Source organism: Zootoca vivipara, chromosome 16 (genome assembly GCF_963506605.1).
Source record: "Zootoca vivipara chromosome 16, rZooViv1.1, whole genome shotgun sequence".
In the NCBI taxonomy this organism is placed as follows: Eukaryota; Metazoa; Chordata; class Lepidosauria; order Squamata; family Lacertidae; genus Zootoca; species Zootoca vivipara.
The window spans coordinates 32,595,198-32,622,716 of record NC_083291.1 but is presented as its reverse complement, the minus strand read 5'-3'; the positions used below and the strand labels follow the sequence as shown (position 1 = coordinate 32,622,716).

The following is a 27,519-nucleotide window of genomic DNA, read 5'->3' as shown; positions in this document are numbered from 1 at the left end:
TTTTTTGGGGTGGAAGCAGCAGCAGCAGCAGCTACCGTATATAACAACCCAATGAGGAGGGGAATCAGATAAGAAGCTACGGCTTGAATAACTTCGTGAGGATGTTTTCAAAAAGTACAGAGTGGCTGGGATAAACAACCGCTGTGCAGGAGAGCACAGAGCTGCTAGAAGCTTATCACAGCCAAACACTTTTTGTTTGTGCCTACTTTTCTCCCCCAGCCCCACACCTCCCAAATCTAGCGCTGGCACAGAGGCTGCTTGCTCTAGTGACCTGCTTTGGGGTTTCGCTCACGCACATGCACAGGGAGTGGTCTCTGGAAATGTGAGACAAGCCCATGTGCCTTGCCATTCCCTGTTTTCTACTCCCTGAAAATGTCGCCATGCGTTTGTAGAATGCAGTCGCGCAAACCTGGGGCTGCAAGTAGGCAGAATGACTGGGCTTTTCCGAAATAACAGGCAGAGTAGCTGTATGAGCAGGGAGCCCCCTCTCTGCTCCCCATCCCCCCATCCCAGGCATTTTTGGACAAAAGATTCCTTCATTGCAGGTGGTTGGACTAGATGGTCCCTTCCAGCTCTATGATTCCAGCAGAGCCCCTTCACCTCTGGTTGCTGAACTTTCACTTCTCAAATGACCCACATCCCTGTGTTTTTCTTTGGAAACCAAGGAGAATGGCTTAAAAAAAACCACAAGACCCTCGCAAGTGACTACACATAACGTCCATGTTACAACAAAACCAACCTGATTAACAGAAGCGTGCACAAAATGAATATTATGAACAATTGCCACCCCCCATGATTGGGCTATCCTATACAGTGGTACCTCGGGTTACAGACGCTTCAGGTTACAGACGCTTCAGGTTACAGACTCCGCTAATCCAGAAATAGTACCTCGGGTTTAGAACTTTGCTTCAGGATGAGAACAGAAATCGCTCGGTGGCGGTGGGAGGCCCCATTAGCTAAAGTGGTACCTCAGGTGAAGAACAGTTTCAGGTTAAGAACGGACCTCCAGAACTAATTAAGTTCTTAACTCGAGGTACCACTGTATTTAACAAATGGAGACAAAATCCATAGGTTTAGCTGCACCCCAAGAGACCCTTCACTTATAAGTCATTTTTTTCAGAAATAAGACCATCATTTTATGGAACGTAGCATTTAAATAAAAACCCAGGGACTCCTTCCTGCCCAATGGTAGGGTCAAATGAACTGCTATTAACAGAAAAAATGGATGGCTGTATGGCAGCCATTTCTCCATACTTCTCATGTCTACACCTTAAGGAAGGAGATGAAGAAATGGCTGTCGTACAGCCATCCGAACACAGGCCTTCCAATTGCGCTACCCAAAGCAAAGCAAATGCACCAGCCCTGTCGTTTTTCTTCTCTCAACCTGGGCACCCTACCCACAGTTCATTGGAAAACAGCTTTTCCCTCCCTCCCTCTTCCAGGGCCGGCCCTACCCTTAGCCTACCCTTAGCCTACCTCAGGCGGCAGATGCTGGGGGACTGGCACAGAGTGTTGGAAGAGGTGGGTGCACTTTCCTGCTGCCCTCAGGCACAGTGGAGGGCACTGAAGGATTCAGCTGCCCTATACGTAGACCAAAGAGGCCATCTTGCCCTCCACCGCAGGCAACAAAATGCCTTGAGCTGGCCGTGACTTCTTTCCATCCAATTCTCCATGTAAGTACTGTAATGTCCCACAGAGGCTGCCTACCTGGAAGTCACCCTTCTGTTCTGGCAGGCCTGCAATGCACACTTAATAGCGACAAGGGTGCGCCCTTTGCACATGATTAGAGGCACTTACGCATGTTAAAGGTAAAGGTACCCCTGACCATTAGGTCCAGTCGTGACCGACTCTGGGGTTGCGCGCTCATCTCGCATTATTGGCCGAGGGAGCCGGCGTATAGCTTCCGGGTCATGTGGCCAGCATGACAAAGCCGCTTCTGGCAAACCAGAGCAGCACATGGAAACACCGTTTACCTTCCCGCTGTAGCGGTTCCTATTTATCTACTTGCATTTTGACGTGCTTTCGAACTGCTAGGTTGGCAGGAGCTGGGACCAAGCAACGGGAGCTCACCCCGTCACAGGGATTCGAACCGCCGACCTTCTGATCAGCAAGCCCTAGGCTCAGTGGTTTAACCACAGCGCCACATCAAATACTGTACAGTGGTACCTTGGTTTAAGTACACAATTGGTTCCGGAAGTCTGTACTTAACCTGAAGCGTACTAAACCTGAAGCGAACTTTCCCACTGAAAGTAATGGAAAGTGGATTAATCCGTTCCAGACGGTCCGCAGAGTACTTAAACTGAAAGTACTCAAACCGAAGCGTACTTAAACTGAGGTATGGCTGTATTCCAGGGCTTAGCCTGAGGACAGGTAAGTTGCCAGAAGGAGCATATAACACATGGGCCTTGAATTTCAGTTCCCCTCTGTGTAATGGCCGTAGACATAAACCCTTATTCTGGCAGGGCATCCTCAGAAGGAGGATTTCAGGAGAAATATCCAGGGAGGCTGATCCCTGACTTCCCAGCCTCTGCTCAGAGTTGCTGCTTTTGCTGCTGCTGCTGCTGCTGCTGCTGCTGCTGCTGCTGCTGTTGCCGCCACACAGTAGAGCCCGCCCTTTATCTGCAGCCTCCAGCCGGGAGCAAGGCAAGGGGTAAGCAGCAGCTCTGACAACCAGATGCAGATTCGCAGAGCAGGTGGAAGGACCCTTTTGGCGGGGAGACTCTCCTTCACCCCTGCAAGCATGGAGCGAGGCTGGAGACACGCCGCTGCCCTCTGGGTCCTGGTTCTTTGGGCCTCTGGCTCATCTCACAAGGGGCTTGAAAACCTGGGTGCCAGCTTCGACAGCAAAGGTACCGTGCTTGAAGATAGGGCTGGCCATCTGGGCCCTGTCAAAGTGGGGGGGTGCGGGTGGGGGTCGAAGGGGGTAAGAGAGCAATTGCCAAGGTGGGGAGCTGGGGGTCAAGGAACGAAGAGAGCTCAAAGAGAAGCTAAGAAATTGCCTCTTAATGTACTGTGCCTGCCCAACATGCAATTGGTCAGATGCGAAGTCTCTTTCCAGTACTCTGGATCGCAGCATATGGCGGTGGCGCGATAATAATAAAATATGAGGCAACCTCCGCAAGATTGATCTGATCTGATCTTGCCTAGTTTGTGGACTTCATCTGCTCCTTGCGGTTTTCATGTACAGTGGTACCTCGGTTTACAGACGCTTCAGGTTACAGACTCCGCTAACCCAGACATAGTACCTCGGGTTAAGGACTTTGCTTCAGGATGAGAACAGAAATCGCGCGGCGGTGGTGGCGCAGCAGCGGCAGCAGGAGGTACCTCAGGTTAAGAACAGTTTCAGGTTAAGAACGGACCTCCAGAACGAATTAAGTTCTTAACCCGAGGTACCACTGTAAACTTTCTCTCTCTCTCTTCCTGCGCTTTAAGTACGATGAAACACTGTTATCAGCCGCGTTGAAAGCAGAAATTGGCAGATATTGCTCCTTTAAAGAAAAAAAGGAGAACTGAGGGGTTTAGTGGAGCAGGTTATTGTAAGGCCCGGTGGATTCTTCTTGTAAATTTGAAGTCTCACAGCTTTAAAAAAAACAGGGGGGGAAGGATCCCTCCCTTAACTGTGGACATAAGTGTTGGGGTAACCTGGAAGGGGAACAGGTTGAGGCAAAACAAAATGAAAAAATCCTTCCAGTAGCACCTTAGAGACCAACTAAGTTTGTCATAGGTATGAGCTTTCGTGTGCATGCACACTTCCTTAGATTTCGTGTGCATGCACACAAAAGCTCATACCTATGACAAACTTAGTTGGCCTCTTAAGGTGCTACTGGAAGGATTTTTTTATTTTGTTTTGACTACATCAGACCAACACTGTAACTAGGTTAAGGCAAAGTGTGTGTGTGTGTGTGTGAGAGAGAGAGAATTATTGGATCTATTTCTGTTGAAGGTTGGAGGTGGCCGATTCAGAGGCCAATGAAATTGACACGACACCAATAAGGCATTCCCAAAGTTTGAGGTTCTAAAGCTGAAGGCATTCAGATCTTTATATACTGTGCAGTATGTTTGTTTTCCTGTGGGAAAGAATATGTCTGTGGACGACCTTTTGTGCAGTCCTGCCCACACATCCCTCGCAAGTAGACCTGAGGGTGTTATTAACGAAGCAGATGCAAATTTTCAGAGTGCACAATTTCCAATGTGGCAATTTTGACACCCCTGTTCCCCTCAGACAGCTGGAGACCTGTAGTTAAAGCTTATAGAGTGAGGAAATAAATATGTTGTTGTTTCCTGACTTCACCCATGTAGTCATTACTGTAGATTTGTAAGCCCAGTACAGTAGTTAGAGGTGTGGGATTTATGATGGGGGCAGATGCTCTCTTGGAAAGTTGCATACCTACCTACCCAAATGGGAAAAGTAGAAAAATAAAATGTGAAATGCAGATTTGCTTCCATTGGGAAGATTGTAATATGTGAGCATACTTTGACCCAACCCCCCCCCCTTGCCAGAGAGTCTTGTGGTAGGATTCCACATCCATAATGTGTGTGTTCCTACTTAGTTTAAATATTACTTGCCTAAATATCAAGATACTGGGTAATCAATCAACATCATCATCACCATCATTTTATTTGTATGCTGCCTTCCCATAGTTAAAACAATGCTCGAGGCGGCTTACAACATGACAAGATTTACATACTTCCAAACATAACATAATGGCTGCTCTATAGACTATAAAACACACGTGATCTAACAAGTCTGCCTGTGCGTGGCTTGTTTGCCTAGGGGAGCCCGATATAGTTCATTCAGTTTACTTAAGGTCAATTTAACGCTTGCTCATTATTTTATGACTGCAGCATCTGGTGAGAACTCATCATATAAAAATGAGTTTTTGTAAGGTTCTTATTTGACTTGTGTCAAATTATGGAAGCTTTTATTCTACCCTAGACCCCTGTTCAGCAAATTGTCAAGTGCAGAAGAATCATGTACTGGGGGGGGGCAGGGGGCAGTCCTTCCATTTAAGACAGTTTCCAATCATATGCCCAAATCCAACAAGAGGAATTTTACCTATTTGCCTCCGTTTTTGAATGCAACTTTTCAAAAAGGGAAGTGTATGCGTGCAAAGGGCATCTGCTTGCCTGGGCTTTTACATCAAAGCCCTACCCAGATAGCTCAGTCCGTAGAGCGCGAGACTCTTAATCTCAGGGCCATGGGTTCGAGCCCCACACTGGGCAAAAGATTCCTGCATTGCAGGGGGTTGGACTAGATGACCCTTGTGGTGTCTCCTATGAATTGCTGTATTGCTGTAAGGCAAAACAACAACACCCCTCCCCACAAGGTCCAGAGGCAGATTCTCTACTGATTTAAGAAGTTCTTCCCGATGCCTAATCTAAAACCTCCCAGGCAGCTATAGCTTGTCCTCTCCTTCTCTTCAGCTAATATGGTTTCTTTTGATCTGGGCCAAACCTATTCTGTTTTTGCAGCTTTGTGCATTTTGCACATTCAGGGACACATCCATCTCTACATGCTTGGGATAAGCAAGCAGCCATCCCACATCTTGTAGCAGAAGCAGATTTCATTTGCTTTTGTCCCCCTATTCCTGCAGTCTCCATTTCGATAACAAAAGCAATGCAAACTTCGCCAACAACTTCACAACTGCTGTTCTCTGTTGTTGACAGTTTCCCAAGGGATGCTGTTTCTGTAGTGTGGAAAACGGGGGATGGAGGAATAGGAGAAATAAGGAATTGGATTAACTCTGCTTCCGTTGCTCATATTGAATCACACACACCCCATTACGGCCAGGCCAGCCCTTGTCTCCAGGTGGCTAACTAGAAACCATTGGTCTGACCCCAATGGGTGAGGCTAAGGATTCCTGGCAGACCCATATAAAAAGTGGGTGGGTGGTGGGAGAAACAAATGGGTGCCCCCTCCTCTTTCCTGTACTTTCTCCCGCGGCCTAGACTCTACTGGGACTGAGGGTGCACAGCCAGCTCTTATCTCGGGGAAACAGATGCCAGATGGAGGTGGCTGCTGTAAGACTTCTGTGTTTGTGTGCGTAACGTAAGGAAGAGAACTGGGTCATAAAATACATAGCTGCCGATCATGTGACTTTGCATATGACAGTTTGTACTGTTCCCCTTAAAAGAACAACAACAACAATCCGACAAAATCTGGAGTCTATGGCAGTAATGAAGTTGCTTTCATTACCAGAACCCTATCCGAAGGCATTTAAAGCAAGAAGAATAAAGACAAGAATATCTTTGAGCGTGCGCAGAGTGCTGCTGCTGCTTTATTGCTGTAGCAATTTCATTCATTTGCAAAAAGCGCATGGAATGTGGCATGCAAAAAAGACAGCATGAAACGGCTGTGCAAGATTAAGAAAGGAATTTAAAAAATGGGGTTTCTGTGCTGAAAATGCAGAAGGTTGCTGGGAACAGAATCCAGCTTCTTAAGGATCAAATGTCCCATTATGAGCAGCATGTGGCTGTCACTAAACGGAACCTCATTTCTGTGAGCCCCAGGTGACGTTTAGCTAAAGATGATAGGATAATATTGTACGACAAAGATCCCCCTGCACTCCTTGCCCTTCATTGGCTGCAACTTCTGAGGGGTGGGAGGAACTCGGAGCAGAACAGCAACTTGTCATTCAACTCCATGAGCAAAATTTTGCAGAATCACAGGAAGGAGACAGAGGAAGGTTGCAGGCCAACATGTTCTTCATGCCTCATTTGGGTCTGAGAACCTCCTCAGATTTCAATTTTTTCATTAATAATTTTTTAATAGCCCAAATCTATGTTTCATATGTGAAATTTAAAAACAGAATGACAACCCGTAGTAAAAAAAACCAAAACACAAAACTCCACACTGATAAAGGAACTGTACACTAATTTGTTGTTTTGTTGGAATAATTTTGTTTGGAATAATATACCCAGGAATATTGCATAGAAAACTCCCCCCCCCCAGTAGTTAGATATCAGATATGGATTAAATTCCACTCTCACAAAATGTATTAAGTTGCTTTTACATTTTAAAGCTGTTTTAAGAAGCTTTATGGGGAGGTGACCCACAAAATGGAAGAAACAAACAAAACGAAATCAATGGTCACAAGGGAGCCTACAGAATTTCAATTTTAAAAGCAAACAAGGTTCTAGTCCTAGGTCAGGGATGGGCAACCCGTGGCCCTCCAGGTGTTGCTGGGCTCCCATTTCCCATCAACCCCAGCTAGCATGGCCAATGGCCAGGGATGATGGGAGTTGTAGTCCGGCAACACCTCAGGACCCAAGGTTGAGAAAGGCTGTAATAATAATAATAATAATAATAATAATAATAATAATAATATTTATTATTTATACCCCGCCCATCTGGCTGGGTCTCCCCAGCCACTCTGGGCGGCTTCCAACAGAAAAATAAATCACAGTGATCTATTAAACATTAAAAGCCTCCCTAAACAGGGCTGCCTTCAGATGTCTTCTAAAAATCCGGTAGCTGTTTTTTTCTTTGACATCTGATGGGAGGGCGTTCCACAGGGCGGGCGCCACCACCGAGAAGGCCCTCTGCCTGGTTCCCTGCAACTTGGCTTCTCACAACGTAGGATTCGCCAGAAGGCCCTCGGCGCTGGACCTCAGTGTCCGGGCAGAAGGATGGAGGTGGAGACGCTCCTTCAGGTATACTGGACTGAGGCCATTTAGGGTTTTTTTTTGTAGCACAGGATCGCCCTGCCAAGTGAGACACAAAGGAAGCCTCAATAAGACCACTCTCCACATGGCTTGACTTGAGTCTGTCAGCAGCCGGGGCGACCCACCAGAGGAGCTCCACAGCCAAGTTTCACGTCACCTGGCAAAGGCCAGCTGCAGGTGGTGAAATGGCAAGAGTGTGTGTGTGTTGCACTCAATCTGGTGGCTTGGCGGGGTCTCGGACAGCAGGGGCATGGGCAGAGGGTGCACTCATTCTGACACCCTCCCCAGGGCACCCAGTCCACCCCCTGAGACCAGAGGCTCAGGCAAATGAAACTTGGAAGGCTGCTTCAATGGGGGACTACTGAAATTCTCCCAGCTGGAGAAAAGCACTAGAGAATTCACCCCAGAAATTTCAGCTTGACCCTAATTTTTTGGTTTTGAATGCACAGCTTCCCTGGGCAAGGATGAGACGGGTGATGGTGTTGGGGGGGAGGGGGCAGGGAGCGCCTGCCTTTCCATTCCTATGGGTAACAGACCCTCCGAGTGCCCCCATTTTCCAGGGACAGTCCCGGATTTACAGAAGCCATCCCGGTTTCTGATTTGATCCTGGAATGTCCTGCTCTTCCTTAGGATGTCCCTGTTTCCATCAAAGAAATCTTAGAGGTTATGGCGTTATGCGACCCCCTGGCCCAAGGAGATAAGGAACTATACACTCTTTAGAAGGCATCTGAAGGTGGCCCTGTATAGGGAAGGTTTTCGTTTTTTAAAAAAATGTTTAATGTTTTATTATGTTTTTATATATTTGGAAGACGTCCAGAGTAGCTGGGGCAACCCAGTCAGATGGATGGGACATTGTTGTTGTTGTTGAATAACGGTTAAGGGACCCCTGACCATTAGGTCCAGTCGTGACCAACTCTGGGGTTGCACGCTCAGCTCGCTTTACTGGCTGAGGGAGCCGGCGTACAGCTTCTAGGTCATGTGGCCAGCATGACAAAGCCACTTCTGGCAAACCAGAGCAGCACACGGAAACGTCGTTTACCTTCCCGCTGTAGCGGGACCTATTTATCTACTTGCACTTTGATGTGCTTTTGAACTGCTAGGTGGGCAGGAGCTGGGACCGAGCAACAGGAGCTCACCCCGTCGCAGGGATTCGAACCGCGGCGCCGACCTTCTGATCAGCAAGCCCTAGGCTCTGTGGTTTAACCCACAGCGCCACCTGCGTCGAATAGGACATCCCTATTTTCTTCGGAGAAATGTTGGAGGGTATTTGGTAATGTTATGCCTGTCTGTCTGCTTTGCACCTAGCTGCGTATCTGTTGACGGAGGACCGTTCGGACCTCAAGTGTTTCACCCAGCAGCTGGAAGATCTGGCCTGCTTCTGGGAGACATTTGTACCCCCGATGGAGCAAAACAACCAGAGCATGTACAGCTTTGGATACAAATATGAGTAAGTGTGTGTGTAAGCCGTACCAGAGCCAGCCAGTCTCAGAGGCTCAGCCTGATCTACTCTACAGATCCTCTAAGAGCCTGAGGATGTTATGGGGGTTTCACCCAAGGCTTTCTGCATTGTTTTTATGTTTATATAGTGCCTTACCTCTTAGGCACTCAAGGCAGCAGCATATATAGAATAATAGAATTGTAGAGTTGGAAGGGACCCTGAGTGTCATCTAGTACAACCCCCTGCAATGGGGTATCTGAAGAAGTGTGCATGCACACGAAAGCTCATACCAAAATATAAACTTAGTTGGTCTTTAAGGTGCTACTGAAGGAATTTTTTTTATTTTGCCCCTGCAATGCAGGAATCTCAACTAAAGCATCCATGGCAGACAGCCATCCAAACTCAGCTTAAAAACCTACAAGGAAGGAGAGTTCCTTCCACCTTCCATCATATTCCCTCCATGAGGACTGCCATTCCAGTCCCACATAATAATTAGTAACAAATAGTTCCAACATATGAGAGTATGCAGAATTAACTATACAATATATTTCAGGGACATTCAGGCTTAATGAATTTTATCTTATTAAAATTTATCCTTATTAATTATTATGAAAACTATAAAAAGGAGAAGCTAGTATTACAATTTCGGTGCTAACAAGATGCCAAGGGAAGCTATACTTCTATCGACAAGCTGAAAACCTGGTCTGGTTTTTCATTATTTTTACTATTCCAAAACTCAATACATAGCTTCCAATTATTTTTGAATGCTTCTTTGTATTTTGATGCATCTGCACATAATCCAGGTTTTATTTTTGCAATATCGCTGGCCTTTGCTAAATCTAGGACGCGTTACTACCAAATTCTTCCCTCCCACATCTCTGTTCTGTTTTGAAGGACTCCTGGGAGAGGCATCATCCAAGTGGTGTTAGTAGATCGTGTCTGTGTGAAATATATACAGAAGTGCCAAAATAGGAAAGAGTCAGGTCAGAATGAGGGTCCTACCTGTAGTATTAGTCAAATAGGTTTCTGTGTCCCAAAAGTCCCAGGAGCTTGTATTTTACCCTCACATTCCTCAAACTCCCAGAGGTTAGAAAACTGATTTTTATGTTGCATAAAACAATAGATCTTGAAATGTACTAAAGCAGGCATGTCCAACAGGTAGATCATGATCTACCGGTAGATCACTGGACGTCTGCGATAGATCACTGGTAGATCATTGGCTTCCCCCCAAAGAAACTGAACAACTGTGGCTCCCCTAAAAAAAGCTCAGCATTTTACCTCCTCCCTGAAAAAACTCAACAACTTTGACCAAACCCCAAAAAGGGGGTAGATCACTGCCATTTTATAACACTGTGAGTAGATCACAGTCTCTTGGGAGTTGGCCACCCCTGTACTAAAGGATTCTGACAGTAAGTGCTGTTTGACAGTGGAATGAACTCTCCTGGAAGGTGGTGGACTCTCCTTCCTTGGAGGTTTTTAAGCAGAGGTTGGAGGGCCACCTGTCACAGGTGCTTCAGTTGAGATTCCTGCATTTCAGGGGGTTGGACTAGAAGACCCTCGGGGTCCCTTCCAGCCTCTCAATTCTACGATTCTAGGATAAAGATGCCTAAGATGGCTCTGTGCATGTAGCTATTCTGCGTGAAATGTTCTTGAGTGGGCTCCTTCGGAAACATGGGAAGTAGAAAGAGAAGGCTGAGGCGGAGAAGGAGAGAGATTGGGCACAGAAATAGGAGCTGCTGAGACGAGGAAGGTTGACATTCACATGATTTGCGAAAGCTGCACCGTCTCTCTCTAATTCACGAAGAAATTGTATGCCTCAAAGGTAACACGACGAGGAGACCATTCAAAGGATGTATGAACAAAAACAACTTTAATGCAAGTGCTTTTTATGGGGAAGAAAGCCAGTTCCACAGAAGGCTGCTTCTTCAAATGTAGAACAGGAACTCACATGCCTGAGAGCTGACTTGCACTACAGTTCAGTATGTAAAATTTAGTTCTACGCTGACTAGCGTTGACAATGAGCTTTACCAAAAGAAGTTGCCCAGGTCAAAACTGCCCTAAGGGACGTTGGCCTTGACCTCAAGAGCCTTCCCCCCCCCTAAATCCCCATCTTCTTCCTTCAACCCTACTAGGCACAATGCTTGCAATAGAAGCTGCTTCTCAAACTTTAAATAATAATACAGTATTTCCCGCCTGCTTTCATTCAGGGACGATGACTCTTTGAAATGGTGTAACTTGACTGTGGATTACACACCCCGGAATACAACACGATACACTTGCTTCTTTCCGAGGCAAGACGTTTCAGCCTTTTCCCCTCTTGAGATCAAGGTCTTTGATGGACGCTCCCCCAAGAGCACTCTGTACAACAGAACGATCTTTGTGGAAAAACTACGTAAGTCCTCAATACGAGGTGGGTGGGCCTTGCAAGAAATGACCTGCATCCGCCTCCAAGTCTTCCTAGAATGGGGTGGGGTGGGGGAACCTGGGAGCGAGAAGAATGTAGTTCAGGATCATAGAATCATATAGTTGGACTGTCTAGTTCAACCGCCTGCAATGCAGGAATATGCAGCGGTCCCTTGCGGGGATCAAACCTGTAACCGTGGCATTATTTTGATATAGGCACAAATCTGCCTTTATTCCCTTATTGGGTTCTCCATCGGTTGGAGAATATAACAGAGGCCAACCAGAGAAGTTTGAGAAGCAAAGCCTTTATTTTCACTGTTGCAACAGGGTCCTTCCCCTCACCCCCCCCCCCAGAAGCATCATCCATATGTCACAGAAGGGGTGTAGCCCAAGACCCCCCTCCCTAGATTCATCATAGGTACATCATGAAAGGGGAGGTCTGGTGGCAGTAATCTGAGCATCCTGGACCCTGCCCCCTGCCCCCAAAACCTAATCAACAAAAGAGAGATATTTACATTTCTGTGTTTCCCAGCCAAGTTAATCACACCCTTTTGTCTGGCACCCAGGTATCAGGATGCCAGGGATTATCACTTTAATTCCTGAGACAATGAGAAGGTTCCCCCCACCCCCCTTCTTCCTTGCAGAGGAACACCTGGTCAGAGAGAGAGAGTCAGAGAGAGAGAGTCAAAATGGTGTCAGTCAGGCCTGTCTTCCTGTGCTGCTTCAGACATGTTTCTGTACATTCATGTACATGTTTTATGAACAATTATTATATATATATATATGACCTTAAAATTCTTATAACAATTTGCAGAATGGCAGGTGGCACTGTGGGTTAAACCACAGAGCCTGGGGCTTGCCGATCAGAAGGTCGGCGGTTCGAATCCCCGCGCGACGGGGTGAGCTCCCGTGGCTCGGTCCCAGCTCCTGCCAACCTAGCAGTTCGAAAGCACGTCAAAGTGCAAGTAGATAAATAGGTACCACTCCGGCAGGAAGGTAAACGGCATTTCTGTGCGCTGCTCTGGTTCGCCAGAAGCGGCTTAGTCATGCTGGCCACATGACCCGGAAGCTGTATGCCGGCTCCCTCGGCCAGTAAAGCGAGATGAGCGCTGGAACCCCAGAGTCGTCCACGACTGGACCTAATGGTCAGGGTTCCCTTTACCTTTAAGCTTACTCCCAATGTAGTGCCCAGCCAGTAGATCAGCTGCACTCTTTGTGACCATAAACTACTGTACTTGGGTTTTTTGGGGGGTGGGTGGGGAGGAACAGAGGCTAGCAGTGCAGTCAACTGGAGGAGGCAAGATAATGTGCGTTTGCACTAGATAGGAAAGAGGGAGCAATTCATGCATTGCCTGTTGTGTAAAAACAAAGAAAGAAGGAGACCTCTATTCTGTTGCCACTGAGCTGTTCTCACATCCTGTTCCTTTCCTCTTCCAGTTTTCCTGGATCCCCCCTCTAACCTGGCAGTGCAGCTGTTGGAGCCTCCGGGACACCTGAATGTGAGCTGGCAGCCCCCTATTCAGTACATGGACAATAGCATCCGCTACGAGATGGCCATCTTCCATAAGGGTAGCATAGTCCAGCGGGTAAGTCGCTTTTGTCCTTTGTTACCTGGCTTTCGAAACTCCCTCCTTCCCTCCCTCTGACCTCTGCTTTCCCCCCTTCTCCTTCCAGGTGGAGATTTCTAATGGGCAGACATATTACCTCCGGAATCTCAAAGGAGGAACCCGCTACACGTTGGCTGTGCGGGCCAAGCCCAATGGAGTCAGCTTTGATGGCTTCTGGAGTGGATGGTCGCAGACGGCATCGGCGACGATACCCAGCGGTAAGTGCTCTTCGGGTAATTTTGGCCGCAGCTATGGCGCAGGGCCGGTTGAAAATGGCCACTTTATTAGCATGGAGCAATGCTCAAAACCACGGGAAGCTGAGAAGCTGCTTTTAAGGAAAAATGAAACCAAAAACCAAAGCAGCATTTAAAAACAATAATAGTAGGCACCTTCTGAGAACGCCCCCCCCCCCAATCAACAAGAATGAAAGCCTTAATAACACTGTAACCAAAATCCCAAGCCTAAGGAATCCAAAACAGAGCACAATTCACTTTATATCTGTCCAGCACATCCATTTGAAGAGAATAATAGGACCTCAGCAAAAAGATGGGAGAATTCTCCTGCCACTTTTCAATTCCCAACCTTGGCTTCTTCCAGAGAGCTATTTTCTGCCCAGATGGTGCATAAACTGGTGCTACTGATGGAAGACAGGAGATTGCTGGTGTGTTGGACTGGATGGCCCTTGTGGTCTCTTCCAACTCTATGATTCTATGATCATAAACTATTGGTGCTGCTTGTGATTTTGCTGGACTCTGCTTGTACTTATATTTACCCCATATGCTTCATAAATTTGCTGTGATGTTATCCTTGTTTAAACTGGTTTCCAATATTTCATTAATACAACTTGTAGATTAAATTGTCTTAGGGATGGTTCAGTTTTAACCCCAGTCATCTCTAGATTGTGTATCCATTCTGTTAGTCATTTAAAGGCATTGGCAAAATAGTAAACTTTATGAATTGGAAATGATAAGCCACCCTTTTTTCTTGTCCAGCAATACAATCTCTTTAATTAATTCTTGGCTGCTTCCTGTTCCATATAAATTGAGCAACTAGGCTTAGCCACATTTTAAATTAAGATTCATTTACTCATCTTGACAAAGCCTGAAAAATGACATTTAATTGGGGCAAGATTATGATTTTAGCCATGTGATCAAATAATTATTTTTTTCCATTGTTCTGCTTTGGAACTTCTTTTCTTATATGATCTTCCCAAAATTATCTTCATAGAAATGCTTTCACTTTTCTTAATATTATACAAATATCACACAGATCTCTTACTTACTTATAGTTAACTAATTTTGTTCTTTTTAAAATATCATTTTGTATAAGTAAATATATATTGATAATTTCTGTTTTGTCCTTGTTAATTTTAAGGCAAACAAGAAGACAATATTGAAAAAAGAATCTTCTCCAGCTACAGATAGAATTTACAATCTCTATTATTGTTTAGGCATTGCTGTGAAGACAGTTACATATCAGCTATTTTTCTGTGTGCAGATCCTTTGTTTTCTACATCTATTATGCTTATTAAAGGTTCCAAACGGAGAACAAATAATGAAAATGAGAGGACCTCTGTGTCTAGTTCCAGTACTCAGAATGAATTTGATATTTGGTCATCAACCTCTATCCATGCAGTTGGGCTGTTATTAATCATGTTAATCAAAGTAAAGAATTTTTCTCTAAATAAGCTTTTAATGTTTTTTAAAAAAGAAAAGACCATTATGTTATCAAAAGCTTTTTCTGCATCAAAACCATTAATAAAGGCTGTGATTTTACTTTCTTTACATGAATAATTGTGTTTATATTTTTCCATTCATTATCCTTCAAATATCAGTTGGATATAGATCCTGTTAATCTCCTATTCCAATTCTCATCTGTTATTTGTTCTCCTTTTTGCAATCTCTCATGTTTCCCATTCTTCCCTCAAAACAGATTTTTCTTCCTGTCTATTGCCATTTATTGCTGCATTTCCTCCCGTTTGCCTTTTGGAGTCTCTGTTTCCCACTTTTGATATACAAAATTGACTCAGTGCTTTATCTTTTTAATATCATCCATTCTCAAAACACATTTTTCACGTTTAACAACAAAAAACATCCAAAAGTATGACCCTCTATCCAGATGCTAATATTTCACTTTTTGCTTCACAACCAATGCAGTGGTGCCTCGCTTAACAAATGCCCTGCTTAACGAAATTTCTGCTTAACGAAAGGATTTTTCGAGCGGAGGTTGCCTCGCTGGACGAATTCGTTTTATGAAAAATTCGTCTAGCGAATCGCGGTTTCCCATAGGAATGCATTGAGATTCAATTAATGTGTTCCTATGGGCAAAAAAAAAATTCAAAAAAAATTCAATGCATTCCTATGGGATTCGCTAGACGAATTTTTCGTTATAAGAAAAGACCCGTGGAACGAATTAAATTCGTCTAGCGAGGCACCACTGTATTGCATTTTACTTTGGGCATTCAACATTGCACCTTAAACAAGAAGCAGAAATTATAATTTACCCACCACCAGTTGTTACATTCAGCAGGAAAGCAGCTATTAGAGTTTTACCTAATAGCTGCTTTTGTACAATATGTACTCCAGTGAAAAATAATTCAGTTAGAAATACAAAAGTAGATACTACCCAGGAAGTGCAGTACTATTTCACTATAAGCTCAGCCACAGATAGTTTGGTAATTTAGTACTTGCCAGTGAGAGAAATATAACTACCAAACATACCTGGGATAGCTCAGTAGAGCATAAGACTCTGAATCTCAGGTTTGTGGGTTCAAGCCCCATTTTTTTGGGGGGGGAGTCCTACATTGCAGGGGGTAGGACTAGATAACACTCAAGGTGCCTTCCAGTTGTAGGACTCTATGATAATTATCTACCATGCATAATTAGTATGTTTCCAGGTGGTGCTGTGGTTAAACCACTGAGCCTAGGGCTTGCTGATCAGAAGGTCGGCGGTTCGAATCCCTGTGACGGGGTGAGCTCCCGTTGCTCGGTCCCAGCTCCTGCCAACCTAGCAGTTCGAAAGCACGTCAAAATGCAAGTAGATAAATAGGGACCGCTACAGTGGGAAGGTAAATGGCGTTTCCATGTGCTGCTCTGGTCTGCCAGAAGCGGCTTTGTCATGCTGGCCACATGACCTGGAAGCTATACGCTGGCTCCCTCGGCCAATAATGTGAGATGAGCGCGCAACCCCAGAGTCGGTCACGACTGGACCTAATGGTCAGGGGTCCCTTTACCTTTACCTTTATGTTCTTGACAAGTTTGTTTATTGTTCAGTCCAAAAGATAATGGGCTTTCTTAGTTAACAGCTCCACAGGATTTAGTTCATTAAAAGGTCCTGTATTATTTCATTAGAAAAGTAGAACTTCAGCAATTTGACAATACTAAGTTCCATTGTTGTTGATGCACCTATTTCTAGTCCAGGACTAGGCAACCTGTGGCCCTCCAGTTGGTCATCTCTGTCCATTGACCACGCTGGCCAGGACTGATGAAGCTGCAATCTACCTACATCTGGAGGGTTGCCCACTAGCTTCCTCTTCCATCCACCTTGTTCTATTTTCTTTAAGCAGTCTCTTTACTTTTTTCATTTGTTTGCTTTAATCAGTAGCAACCCTGAATGGTGGGGGTGGATCCGCCCTCCCCAAACCGGTGCCACTGCAACTTACCTGGACAGGCAGGACATGGTTGTGATGAGGTCAGGGCTGTGTGGTTTGCTGCTGTGCCCATGCAAACTCTATTGTCACCCTGCCTTGCCCCAGCTCATTCAGCTACAGTGACCCTGACATCAATCAGGAAGGTGGCTGAGTGGTTCCATCATACCACAGGGACCTAGAATCATAGAGTTGGAAGAGACCACAAGGGCCATCCAGTCCAATCCCCTGCCAAGCAGGAAACACCATCAAAGCATTCCTGACAGATGGCTGTCAAGCCTCCGCTTAAAGACCTCCAAAGAAGGAGACTCCACCACACTCCTTGGCAGCAAATTCCACTGTCGAGCAGCTCTTGATGTTGAACTGTCGAACACCTAATGTTGAAAGAGCTCATTTTTCTCCACCTTCAGGCCCAATGTCTTCCACAAGCTACATCTGCAGCCTCTCCTTTGCTGTCTTCAAATGCCATCACCAAGCACCAACTTGACACCATTGCCACATTGTTATGGGGTGGGGTGGGGTAGAAGCCTCCTTCAATTGCTGTGGTTTCTGCCCTTCCAACTCCCAGTTAGAGCAATAGCTTACCTTGCTCACAGGTGGTTGCTGAAGGCAGGTGCAGCTCGTAGTGCTTTGACAATTCTCACTGAGCTACCTCTCCAGATAATATTTTCTAATCTTCATTATCTGGGCCAGGAATGGAGGGGTAGTCATAGAATGGTGGGAGACTTAGTGATCAAGAAGAATACATGTTAGAGCACTAGGTGATGTGATGGAATGACCACAGTTGGCCTACTCAGGAGATTTCAACATGGTTTTCTGGCCTTGTAAGTCCTCTAAGTATTTAACAGTCATGATTGACCATCTACTAGGACATCTGAAAAGAACCAGGTAATAAGCTTAAATCCAGGCAAGAGCGTATCACTGGTTCATCCTACCATGTCCACTGCCAGAAGTATGTGCTTTCTCCACATAGTGACTATGTAACAGAAGGTTATGTGAAGATGACTTGGGTACCAACCAAAGGGTTTCTTTATGAAGTGCCTCTTGCTAGGCTAACCTGTTCTTCTGACTTGCAGAACTGGATCCCCTCATCCTGACGCTGTCTGTCGTTCTAGTGCTGATCGTTCTGCTGTTGGCTTTCCTCACCCTGATGTTTAACCGCAGGTAATGCCCCGGCTCCTGCCCACCTAGCAGTTCGAAAGCACATCAAAGTGCAAGTACTAGATAAATAGATAGTACTAGATAAATAGTACTAGATAATAGTACTAGATGCAAGTACAGTACTAGATAAATAGATAAACGGCGTTCCCGTGCGCTGCTCTGGTTCGCCAGAAGCAGCTTTGCCATGCTGGCCACATGACCCGGAAGCTGTCTGCGGACAAATGCCGGCTCCCTCGGCCTATAGAGTGAGATGAGCGCCGCAACCCCAGAGTCGGACATGACTGGACCTGATGGTCAGGGGCCCCCTTTACCTAATGCCCAGTTTGTTGATCTTCCAACCCTCCCACCCACCAACGGGTGGGTGTCCTCTTTGAATACTTGGCCATCAGGTCTGGAGAGATTGTAAGAGCCTTTTCAATCGCAGAAGTTTGAGCCATCAGGAAATCCCCTAAATTGAGGAGTGGGACACCTGTGGCCCCTCAGTGTTGCTAAACCACAATCAACACCAGCACTGACCATTGGCCAAACTAACTGGGGCTGATGGGAGTTGAAACATCTGGTGCCCCATCCTTGCCCTACTTAGTTTTCATTACTAAGGTCAGTGCTTTTTTTCCTTAAAAAATATGTTCAGGGGTACTCTCATTTTCCTACTCATATTGAAATACTGCCCCTCAATGAGGCCAAACTTAGATTCACACAATGTTTAGGGGTATGCGTCCCCCTGCATCCCCCCAGAAAAAAAAGCACCGACTAAGGCAGGGATTGTCAACCTGGTCCCTATCGCCCACTAATGAGCGTTTCAGGATTCTAGGTGGGCGGTAAGGGGTTCTACTGCACAAGCTGAATTCTCCTTCCATCGAGCTCTGGTGGGCGGTAAGGAAATTTTACCATAAAGAAAGATGCATTAGTGAGCGGTAGGTATAAAAAGGTTGACTACCCCTGGACTAAGGTGATGTTAGAGTGGGGATGACTTTTAACACTTGTGATTGTTATGCACATTCTTACTAAAGTCTGTTCACTCCTATTATCTTCCACCAGGTTTTTGAAGAAGAAGATCTGGCCTGCAATCCCCACCCCAGAGCATGAATTCAAGGACCTTTTCACTATTTACAAGGGGAACTTCCAGGTATTACACTGGCTGTGCTTCCTTGTGTGCATATGACTTCTCCCTCCCTGCTCCTGCACAAATACAGGAGGGGAGACACCTGGCTTGAGAGCAGTACATGTGAAAAGGATCTAGGAGTCTTGGTAGACCACAGACTTGACATGAGTCAGCAGTGTGATGCAGCAGCTAAAAAAGCCAATGCAATTCTGGGCTGCATCAATAGGAGTATAGCATCCAGATCAAGGGAAGTAATAGTACCATTGTTTTCTGCTCTGGTCAGACCTCACCTGGAGTACTGTGTCCAGTTCTGGGCACCACAGTTCAAGAAGGATACTGACAAGATGGAACGTGTCCAGAGGAGGGCAACCAAAATGGTCATAGGCCTGGAAACAATGCCTTATGAGGAACGGCTTAGGGAGCTGGGTATGTTTAGCCTGGAGAAGAGAAGGTTAAGGGGTGATATGATAGCCATGTTCAAATATATAAAAGGATGTCATATAGAGGAAGGAGAAAGGTTGTTTTCTGCTGCTCCAGAGAAGCGGACACGGAGCAATGGATTCAAACTACAAGAAGATTCCACCTAAACATTAGGAAGAACTTCCTGACAGTAAGAGCTGTTCGGCAGTGGAATTTGCTGCCCAGGATTGTGGTGGAGTCTCCTTCTTTGGAGGTCTTTAAGCAGAGGCTTGACAGCCATCTGTCAGGAATGCTTTGATGGTGTTTCCTGCTTGGCAGGGGCTTGGACTGGATGGCCCTTGTGGTCTCTTCCAACTCTATGATTCTATGATTCCCTCGGCTACCCGTATTATGCTGTTGCGAAGCCTGGGGGGTCCTATGTTTTGTTAACTGCTTTGAAGTTTTGTTTTTACAATCAATCTGTGCATAAATTTTATGAAATGAGTAAATAAAAGGAGTGTAAAGAAGAGAGAAATATATAGTGCCTGAAAGCAGGGTTAAAGGGAGCGAGGTGGGGCCTTCCCCACCTCCCATCCCTTGATGCTGATATTCTCCTTTCTTTGCAGCTATGGCTGGGGCATCAGAGCACCTACCTGTGGTGGAGCCAGAACTCTCCTTATCTGGAGGAGCAGCCGTTTTTGGTGGAAATCCTGTCTGAATGTGAAGTCCGCAAGGTGGATGGCCCTCCCGTTCCTCCGCTCCTTCCCCCCAAGGCACGTGGCGTGGGGGAACCCCCTCGCAACCCAGAAGTCTCCCAAGATGATTACCTGATACTGGATGAAGACTTGGTGCCGTGCTGCCTAGGAGGGGGTGGTTCCCTGCTCTTGCTGGGCAGCGACAGCAGCAGCGGCGGCACAGATCTGGCCCTCGACGCAGGAGTAGGGACACCGGACAACAGCCAGGCCTCTTCTAGCTTCGAGTACACTGTGTTTGACCCCAGCTCAAAGAGCCTGTCCCCGCAACCTCGCCACATTGAGCCGCAGCTCAAGAGCAGTTACCAGATGGTGTCCGACTCTGGGATCTCGGCTGACTATAGCCTTGTGGAGTCCAACGCTGGCCAGATGAGCTTATACACCAACCTCTGTGAAGGAGGGCCACAGCCGTTCCTGCCCACCTACATTGTGTGCTCGTAGCAGCGGGAATTGCAGATCAGGAGGAAAACTGAGGCAGCGAGATGCTAGCCCAGGAGCCTGGCACCTCCCACTTCCTTCCTGGTTCTAGCAAAACGCCAGAGGAAACAGCTGTGGGGCCTCCAAAGCTCCAGTTGTTGGGCCCAAGTCACTCTTGCAGGTGGAAGAGAGGTTTGCAAAATGCAGGGAGAGGTGATGAAGGACGCAAGAACTCTGCTGGATCAGGCCAGTGGCCCATCTAGTCCTGTTCTCACCAGTGGCCAACCGGATGCCTCAACGGCAAACCGGCAAGCGGCACACGAGCACCACAGCGCTCTCCCACCCCCTGGTATCCAGCAACTGCTGTTCAGAAGCATTTCTACCTAACAACTGTCGAGGTAGCGCATAGCCATCTCGGCTAATAGCCTTTGATAGCCCTCTCCTCCATGAATTCGCCCGGATCCTTTTTTTAAAAAAAAAAGCCATCCTATTTTGAACGGGCAAAGGGGCAGGAGGCCCACGAAAGAGACATGTTGCTCCCACAACAACCCTTTGAAGCAGCATTAAATGTGCTGTGGCATCTTCTTCATCTCATTTGTACTCACCCCCAGGCAAGCGCGTTCTACAAAGCTGCAGATCGGGGATTTGGCCAAAGCACACCTAGAGTTCTGGTGTGGCACAACAGGTTTGCAAGTAGCAAGGCTTGGGGCTTGAGGTGTTTAGACCGAGCTGTGGAATATTGTGGGCACTCAACTCGCTTGCTAGCCAGGCAGCCAACTTTCTCCCACTCCACACACCGGGATGAGAAGCAACTCTTCTGATGAAACTCCTTCCCCTCTGACCCTGCTCTGTCCTTTTAACTACCAAGCTTTTCGGCCAGACATATTTGACCATTATATTATGTGCCCAATTATTGCAAAAATAATAATAATGTCCAAATGTCAGAGTTGGGACTGAAGTCTTTTGGGAGTTGAGGAGGTACGACATGGAGGAGTGTGTGGAATGAAGGAGTCTCATTTCTGCTACAATTCACTGTGTGGTCTTTGCTTACCTTCCTGTAAAATGGGCAGGGCTTCCCCCCGCCCCCAGCTGGAGCTCACTGGAACTTAGTTCTGGCACCTCTCAGGTGGGCGCCATTGACATTACAAGGGAACGAGGGAGGTGTTCCCAATGAGTTCCTGCACCCCTTTTTAATAGAAAAATAACACTGAAAATCAAAACTAGACAAACCAAATACCAATTGAAATGTTAAAAGGGTCTGTCTTTCCATTTTGGCTTGAATAAGCACAGTAACTCAAAAGCTTAAGAGAGCTGCATGGCAATTCTGCCAGCTGTTTACTGCCATAGGGTTCACATGTGGGGCACAAAAAGGTGTGTGGATTGTACATGCCCTGTTTAGAATATTACTGTTATTTTCCCACTCAAGAGACATCTTGTGTTGTTTATGTACTCTGGTAACGGGTTTCCTTGTGTCTGAATTATCCTTCGAAGGCACAGATCAGCATCAGATGATAATAATATCTGAACTCTCACAGGTATGGCCACAAAGATTTTGTAATTATCCTCTTGAATTTGTGTTTCAAAACAGAAACTGGATATATTTTTATATACTTAAATACTCCAAAGTGTTTTTTAAAAAAAATAAAAATAATATAAAAACAGTGTTTTTGCTCATTCTGACGCCCTTGTCCTTGTGGGAAAGAAGATATCTTAATGAACGCCCAGATGCTTTCTCCATTCCTTTCTCTTCTTTCCTATGTTGCCCGGAACTACTTTTCCCGTTTCACGAGCACCAAATCAGACCTCCGAGTTAGGAGGACACAGGTGTGGGGGTGTGGCGTCTCACAGCAACTGGGGTGCTCCTGAACAAGACTCCAACTAGCCTGGAAGGGCTTAAGGGCGGGCAGGAGAAGGGATGTTTCCCTTCTGAAAACATCCCCGGTTGTCCCACAAATCACTTACAGTTCCACTGTGTTAGTCATACTCAGAAAAGACTCAGCTTGTTGATTTCATTGGGCCTACTCAGCACATGCCCTAGTGACCCAGGTGGCGCTGTGGGTTAAACCACTGAGCCTAGGGCTTGCCGATCAGAAGGTCGGCGGTTCGAATCCCCGTGACGGGGTGAGCTCCCGTTGCTTGGTCCCAGCTCCTGCCCACCTAGCAGTTCGAAAGCACGTCAAAATGCAAGTAGATAAATAGGAACAGCTACAGCGGGAAGGTAAATGGCGTTTCCATGTGCTGCTCTGGTTTGCCAGAAGCGGCTTTGTCATGCTGGCCACATGACCTGGAAGCTATACGCCGGCTTCCTCGGCCAATAATACGAGATGAGCGCGCAACCCCAGTGTCGGTCATGACTGGACCTAATGGTCAGGGGTCCCTTTACCTTTACCTAGCACATACCCTAGTTCAGGCATCCCCAAACTTCAGCCCTCCAGACGTTTTGTACTACAATTCCCATCATCCCTGACCACTGGTCCTGTTAGCGAGGGATCATGGGAGTTGTAGGCCAAAACATCTGGAGGGCCGCAGTTTGGGGATGCCTGCCCTAGTTGGATATCACCCACTGGGTTCAATAGTATTTGCTCTCGTGTGTGTCTATAGGATTGCAACAACAAGGAAAAAAAACTGGGTTTGGGGGCGAACTGCAAGCCTTGAAGCTAAATAAATAATTTGCCAAATAACAGGAAGTTTTTGAAGAAGGGGGAGAGCTTCTGATTTTCCCCATTCTCCCATTCCTGAAACCTCTTAGGTAGGATTTTTACCCTTGTGGAAAACCCGTTGGGAGATGAGAGAGAGCAATCAGGAGTTTAGGCCTTGAGAGAGGCAGCTGCTTGTCAACACTGGAAAAAACACCGTTATGCCCAACCCTCACGCCCTCTGAAAGGAGCCCACCAGCACAGCAGGCCCAGCCCTGGCCTTGCTGCTGTGATAGGGCTTATCAGTGTGGCAGCAAGCACCTCTGTAACCGTTATCAGGGACGCAGCTTGCAAAAAGTGGCAGGAGACCAACCCACCGCTTGCTGGTGTTGGACGAGCTCCAGAACAGAACCAGCATAGGTCCTTGCTTCTGGGAGAGGGGAGCCCTTTCCCCTGTTCCGTGAGATGCTTCTGGGGGGCGCATTGTAATGGTCCCCTGCGGCTCTGCTTTGGTTCATGAGTCACGGCCAAACAGGCAGATTAAGCCCAGCTGTGGTATGTTGCAGCTCAGACCTCACCTTCCAATAAAGTTTCCCTGGCCGCCCCAATATTTTGCCAAAACTGCCTTTAGAACTGCAGGCCCTTTGTGAAAAGAAAACGGCTTGAATCCAACGGTCTGTTGGGGGAGTGGAGCACACCGCAGGCTGCATGTTGTTTCTTGGAAAGCTATGGGGCTTCATCTGGTGAAGAGGGGTGTGAAACCTACAACAGTCCCCCTTCCTGTGTTTGTGGTTCCAGTACACCGGGACATGGGTGGCACTGTGGTCTAAACCACGGAGCCTCTTGGGCTTGCTGACCAGAAGGTCAGCGGTTCGAATTCCCATGACGGGGTGAGCTCCCATTGCTCTGTCCCAGCTCCTGCCAACCTAGCAGTTTGAAAGCACACCAGTGCAAGGAGATAAATAGGTACCGCTGTGGCGGGAAGGTAAACGCCGTTTCTGTGCGCTCTGGTTTCCGTCAGTGTTCCGTTGCGCCAGAAGTTTAGTCATGCTGGCTGCATGACCCAGGAAGCTGTCTGCGGACAAACGCCGGCTGCCTCAGCCTAAAAGCGAGATGAGCGCCACAACCCCATATAGTCATACCTCATGTTGCGTCTGCTTCAGGTTGCGTCTTTTCAGGTTAAGAACGCAGCAAACCCAGAAGTGTCTACTTCCGGGTTTCGCCGCACACGCAGAAGCATTATGCATAGCTGCCAAGTCTCCCGTTTTCCCCTGGAAATCCCCGTTTTTCCAGCCGTTCCTAATTGAAAAAACGATTTTTTTGTTTTTCCCCAGTTTATTCTGGCGCGGCGGCCATTTTGGAACTGGGCAGAGCAGCATCAAAAGTCACTTCTGAGCATGCTCTGCCCAGTTCCAAAATGGCGGCAATGCTACGTCCGGTCTGCTATTTCCACCCGGTCCCTTATTTCTCTGACAGCAACTTGGCAGGTATGATTATGTGCAATTTGCGCGTGCGCAGAAGCGCTCTATCGCGCTTTGCGCGTGCACAGAAGCGCCACTCTGGTTGCGGACTTTACGGGGTGCATCCCGAACGTATCGTGTCCGCAACCAGAGGTACCACTATAGTCGCCTTTGTCTGGACTTAACCGTCCAAGGGTCCTTTACCTTTTTTACCTTTACAAGGGGATGCCAAGCAGCTCAAGCCACCATCGGAAACACAGCAGAAATTACAGGGTGCAGAATGTCCTTCCAGTTCACCATGCACCCATTATAGAACAGGCGATTGGGACATGCTGCTACATATTGCCGAGATTGTTTTCAGACTAAGCAGATATAAGGAGCAGAGAGGGGAACATGACGACTTCCTGGTGTTGAAGTCCAAATTCCTGCAGTGCTCAAGCGGTACAAGTCTTGCTCCAAAGCCAACCAAGCTCTGGTTAGTGCGCCCAACCGCGCCTGTGCGAACATGGCTCCTTTGGCGGCTTGCATCGCATCCACTAGTAGCCGGTTGGAAGTTATGGTGGGTGGTGTGGCTTATTGATTCTAGCAGGGGGGTGCCTGGGCAAAAAGCATGGCGAATGCCTCCCTGGAGCTGTTCCCTGCTGCCTTGGTTGAGAGGTGGTGGGGAGACTAGTGGCCGGGCAGCTGCAAGCATGTGGCAAATTGATTCTGCAGATGGTGCGTCTCTACCCTGAAACACGGTGGCGCCAAAACGGCCAATCCACCATGAAGAGAGGCACCGGGACCAGTGCAGGGCAGCAATGGAAGCGGTGTACCCAAATCAAGCCCCTAGTGTTATATTTCACCCCAGAGGAGCACATTTACAACAGCAAACAAACCCAGGGGGAACATGAGGGATTTCTCACATCGTGGTGCATTGAATGCATGCACTAGGCCACAACTCCCTAGGAAGAGCGTGGATCCCTGCAATCCCAGCAGCAAGGCTCCTGCTCCGCTTCTGTGCCTTTCAGTAAGGTTTCGTGGGGGAACTTCCCAGTCAAATGTGCTCTAGGTCAGTGTTTCCCAACCTTGGGTCTCCAGCTGTTTCTGGACTACAATTCCCATCATCCCTGACCTAGTCTTGCTACCTAGGGATGATGGGAGTTGTAGTCCAAAAACAGCTGGAGACCCAAGGTTGGGAAACACTGCTCTAGGTTAACCTGTGCAGGTATGTGGTGGTGCTGGGAACTGAACACACGCTTTCTCCTACATCCAGATAAAGCTACATGGCTTTTTTGTGTTCAAGGCACAGACGTTTTTGACTATTCTGGGAAGCAAGTATGAGACACGACAAACATACAGGCATCCCGCCCGCCCCTCACTTGTGTGCGGCTGACTTGCACGCAACTGCGCGAATGTGTGTCGCCGGGAAATAACTAAATAATTCAATACTAACCTGGAATGGTGGGAGAGTCCTAGTGTGGCTTGCGAGGAGACCCTCCCCAGAGCCCAAAGTCCAGGGGAAAAAATCATAGAATCATAGAGTTGGAAGAGACCACAAGGGCCATCCAGTCCAACCCCCTGCCAAGCAGGAAACACCATCAAATCATTCCTGACAGATGGCTGTCAAGCCTCTGCTTTAAGGCCTCCAAAGAAGGAGACTCTACCACACTCCGGGGCAGCAAATTCCACTGCCGAACAGCTCTTACTGTCAGGAAGTTCTTCCTAATGTTTAGGTGGAATCTTCTTTCTTGAAGTTTGAATCCATTGCTCCATGTCTGCTTCTCTGGAGCAGCAGAAAACAACCTTTCACCCTCTTCTATATGACATCCTTTTATATATTTGAACATGGCTATCATATCACCCCTTAACCTTCTCTTCTCCAGGCTAAACATACCCAGCTCCTGTGAGAGAGATCTCTATCCCCCCCATTGACCTATTTTATGTTGGTTACACTACAGCAGAAAGGGAAAGTGGTGTTGGGTTTTTCACATACAGAAGATTCCCCACTTACATGGGGCTTACATTCTGGGCACCAGTGCGCATAAGCGAAATGCACATAAGCAGGGTAAGTACAGCTTCCTGCCCAACAGCTGTTGAGCGGGGTAGCGCAGCAGCAGTGAGAGCTCCTGCACACCGTTTTGGACCCCTTGGAGAACAGGCGAAGGCCCAGCAGACTGGAGGAGGGCAAATGTAGTAAAGTACTACACTTGGGCAAAAAAAATGAAAGGCACAAGTACAGGATGGGAGACACCTGGCTTGAGAGCAATACATGTGAAAAGGATCTAGGAGTCCTGGTAGACCACAAACTTGACATGAGTCAACAGTGTGATGCAGCAGCTAAAGCCAATGCAATTCTGGATGTGGGGCAAGACATAGACATATTTCTAGGTGCTCTCAAAAAAGAAAAGTGGTTTCTGCTGAACCCCCAGTGAGAGGGGGGGGTCCAGGGGGAACACTGGGAAATGAAAAAAGAGAATGGTTTGTTTGATGTAATACAAAAAGAGATGGCAAAGGAAGGGGAGAGGGATGGGGTAACAGGTAAAGGAAGGGGTAAAGCAAGGCTGGAGGTGGATATGGGAAAAGGTGGGAGTGGGATGATTATGTAAAGATTAATTTTAATGGTTGGATATGTATGGTTTGAACTGAGTACTATAAATGGAATTCATTAAACTGCCCTGAGGATTCGGCTTTAGAAGTAGGGGGGATTATTTTAAATTTAAAAGGAAAAAAACAAAAATAAGATAGATTATTTATGGTTTAAAATATATTGCATTCCTGATAAAAAATGATAAGTTAAGAGAAGAAGTATGATATATAATTATGATGAATTAGAATTGAATTAAGGTGAGGA

General features: G+C 46.9%; 1 protein-coding gene across 1 annotated transcript; it reads left to right on the top strand.

The window, feature by feature from the left end:
• Positions 1-2,637: 2,637 nt before the first annotated feature.
• EPOR (erythropoietin receptor) lies at positions 2,638-22,714 on the top strand. Its single transcript, XM_035097099.2, has 8 exons — positions 2,638-2,849; positions 8,971-9,112; positions 11,311-11,495; positions 12,944-13,092; positions 13,181-13,331; positions 17,836-17,923; positions 18,959-19,046; positions 20,048-22,714. The coding sequence occupies exons 1-8, from the start codon at positions 2,675-2,677 to the stop codon at positions 20,612-20,614; spliced, it is 1,545 nt and encodes a 514-aa protein (XP_034952990.1). The 5' UTR covers positions 2,638-2,674; the 3' UTR covers positions 20,615-22,714.
• The last annotated feature ends 4,805 nt before the right edge of the window (positions 22,715-27,519 follow it).

What these genes read in the sequence shown, in the direction of transcription:
- EPOR (XM_035097099.2), top strand. Translation starts at nt 2,675, where the DNA reads ATGCAGATTCGCAGAGCAGGTGGAAGGACCCTTTTGGCGGGGAGACTC. An exon ending in TGCCAGCTTCGACAGCAAAG is followed by an intron (nt 2,850 to 8,970) that starts GTACCGTGCTTG and finishes CTTTGCACCTAG; the next exon opens with CTGCGTATCTGTTGACGGAG. An exon ending in ATCGGCGACGATACCCAGCG is followed by an intron (nt 13,332 to 17,835) that starts GTAAGTGCTCTT and finishes TCTGACTTGCAG; the next exon opens with AACTGGATCCCCTCATCCTG.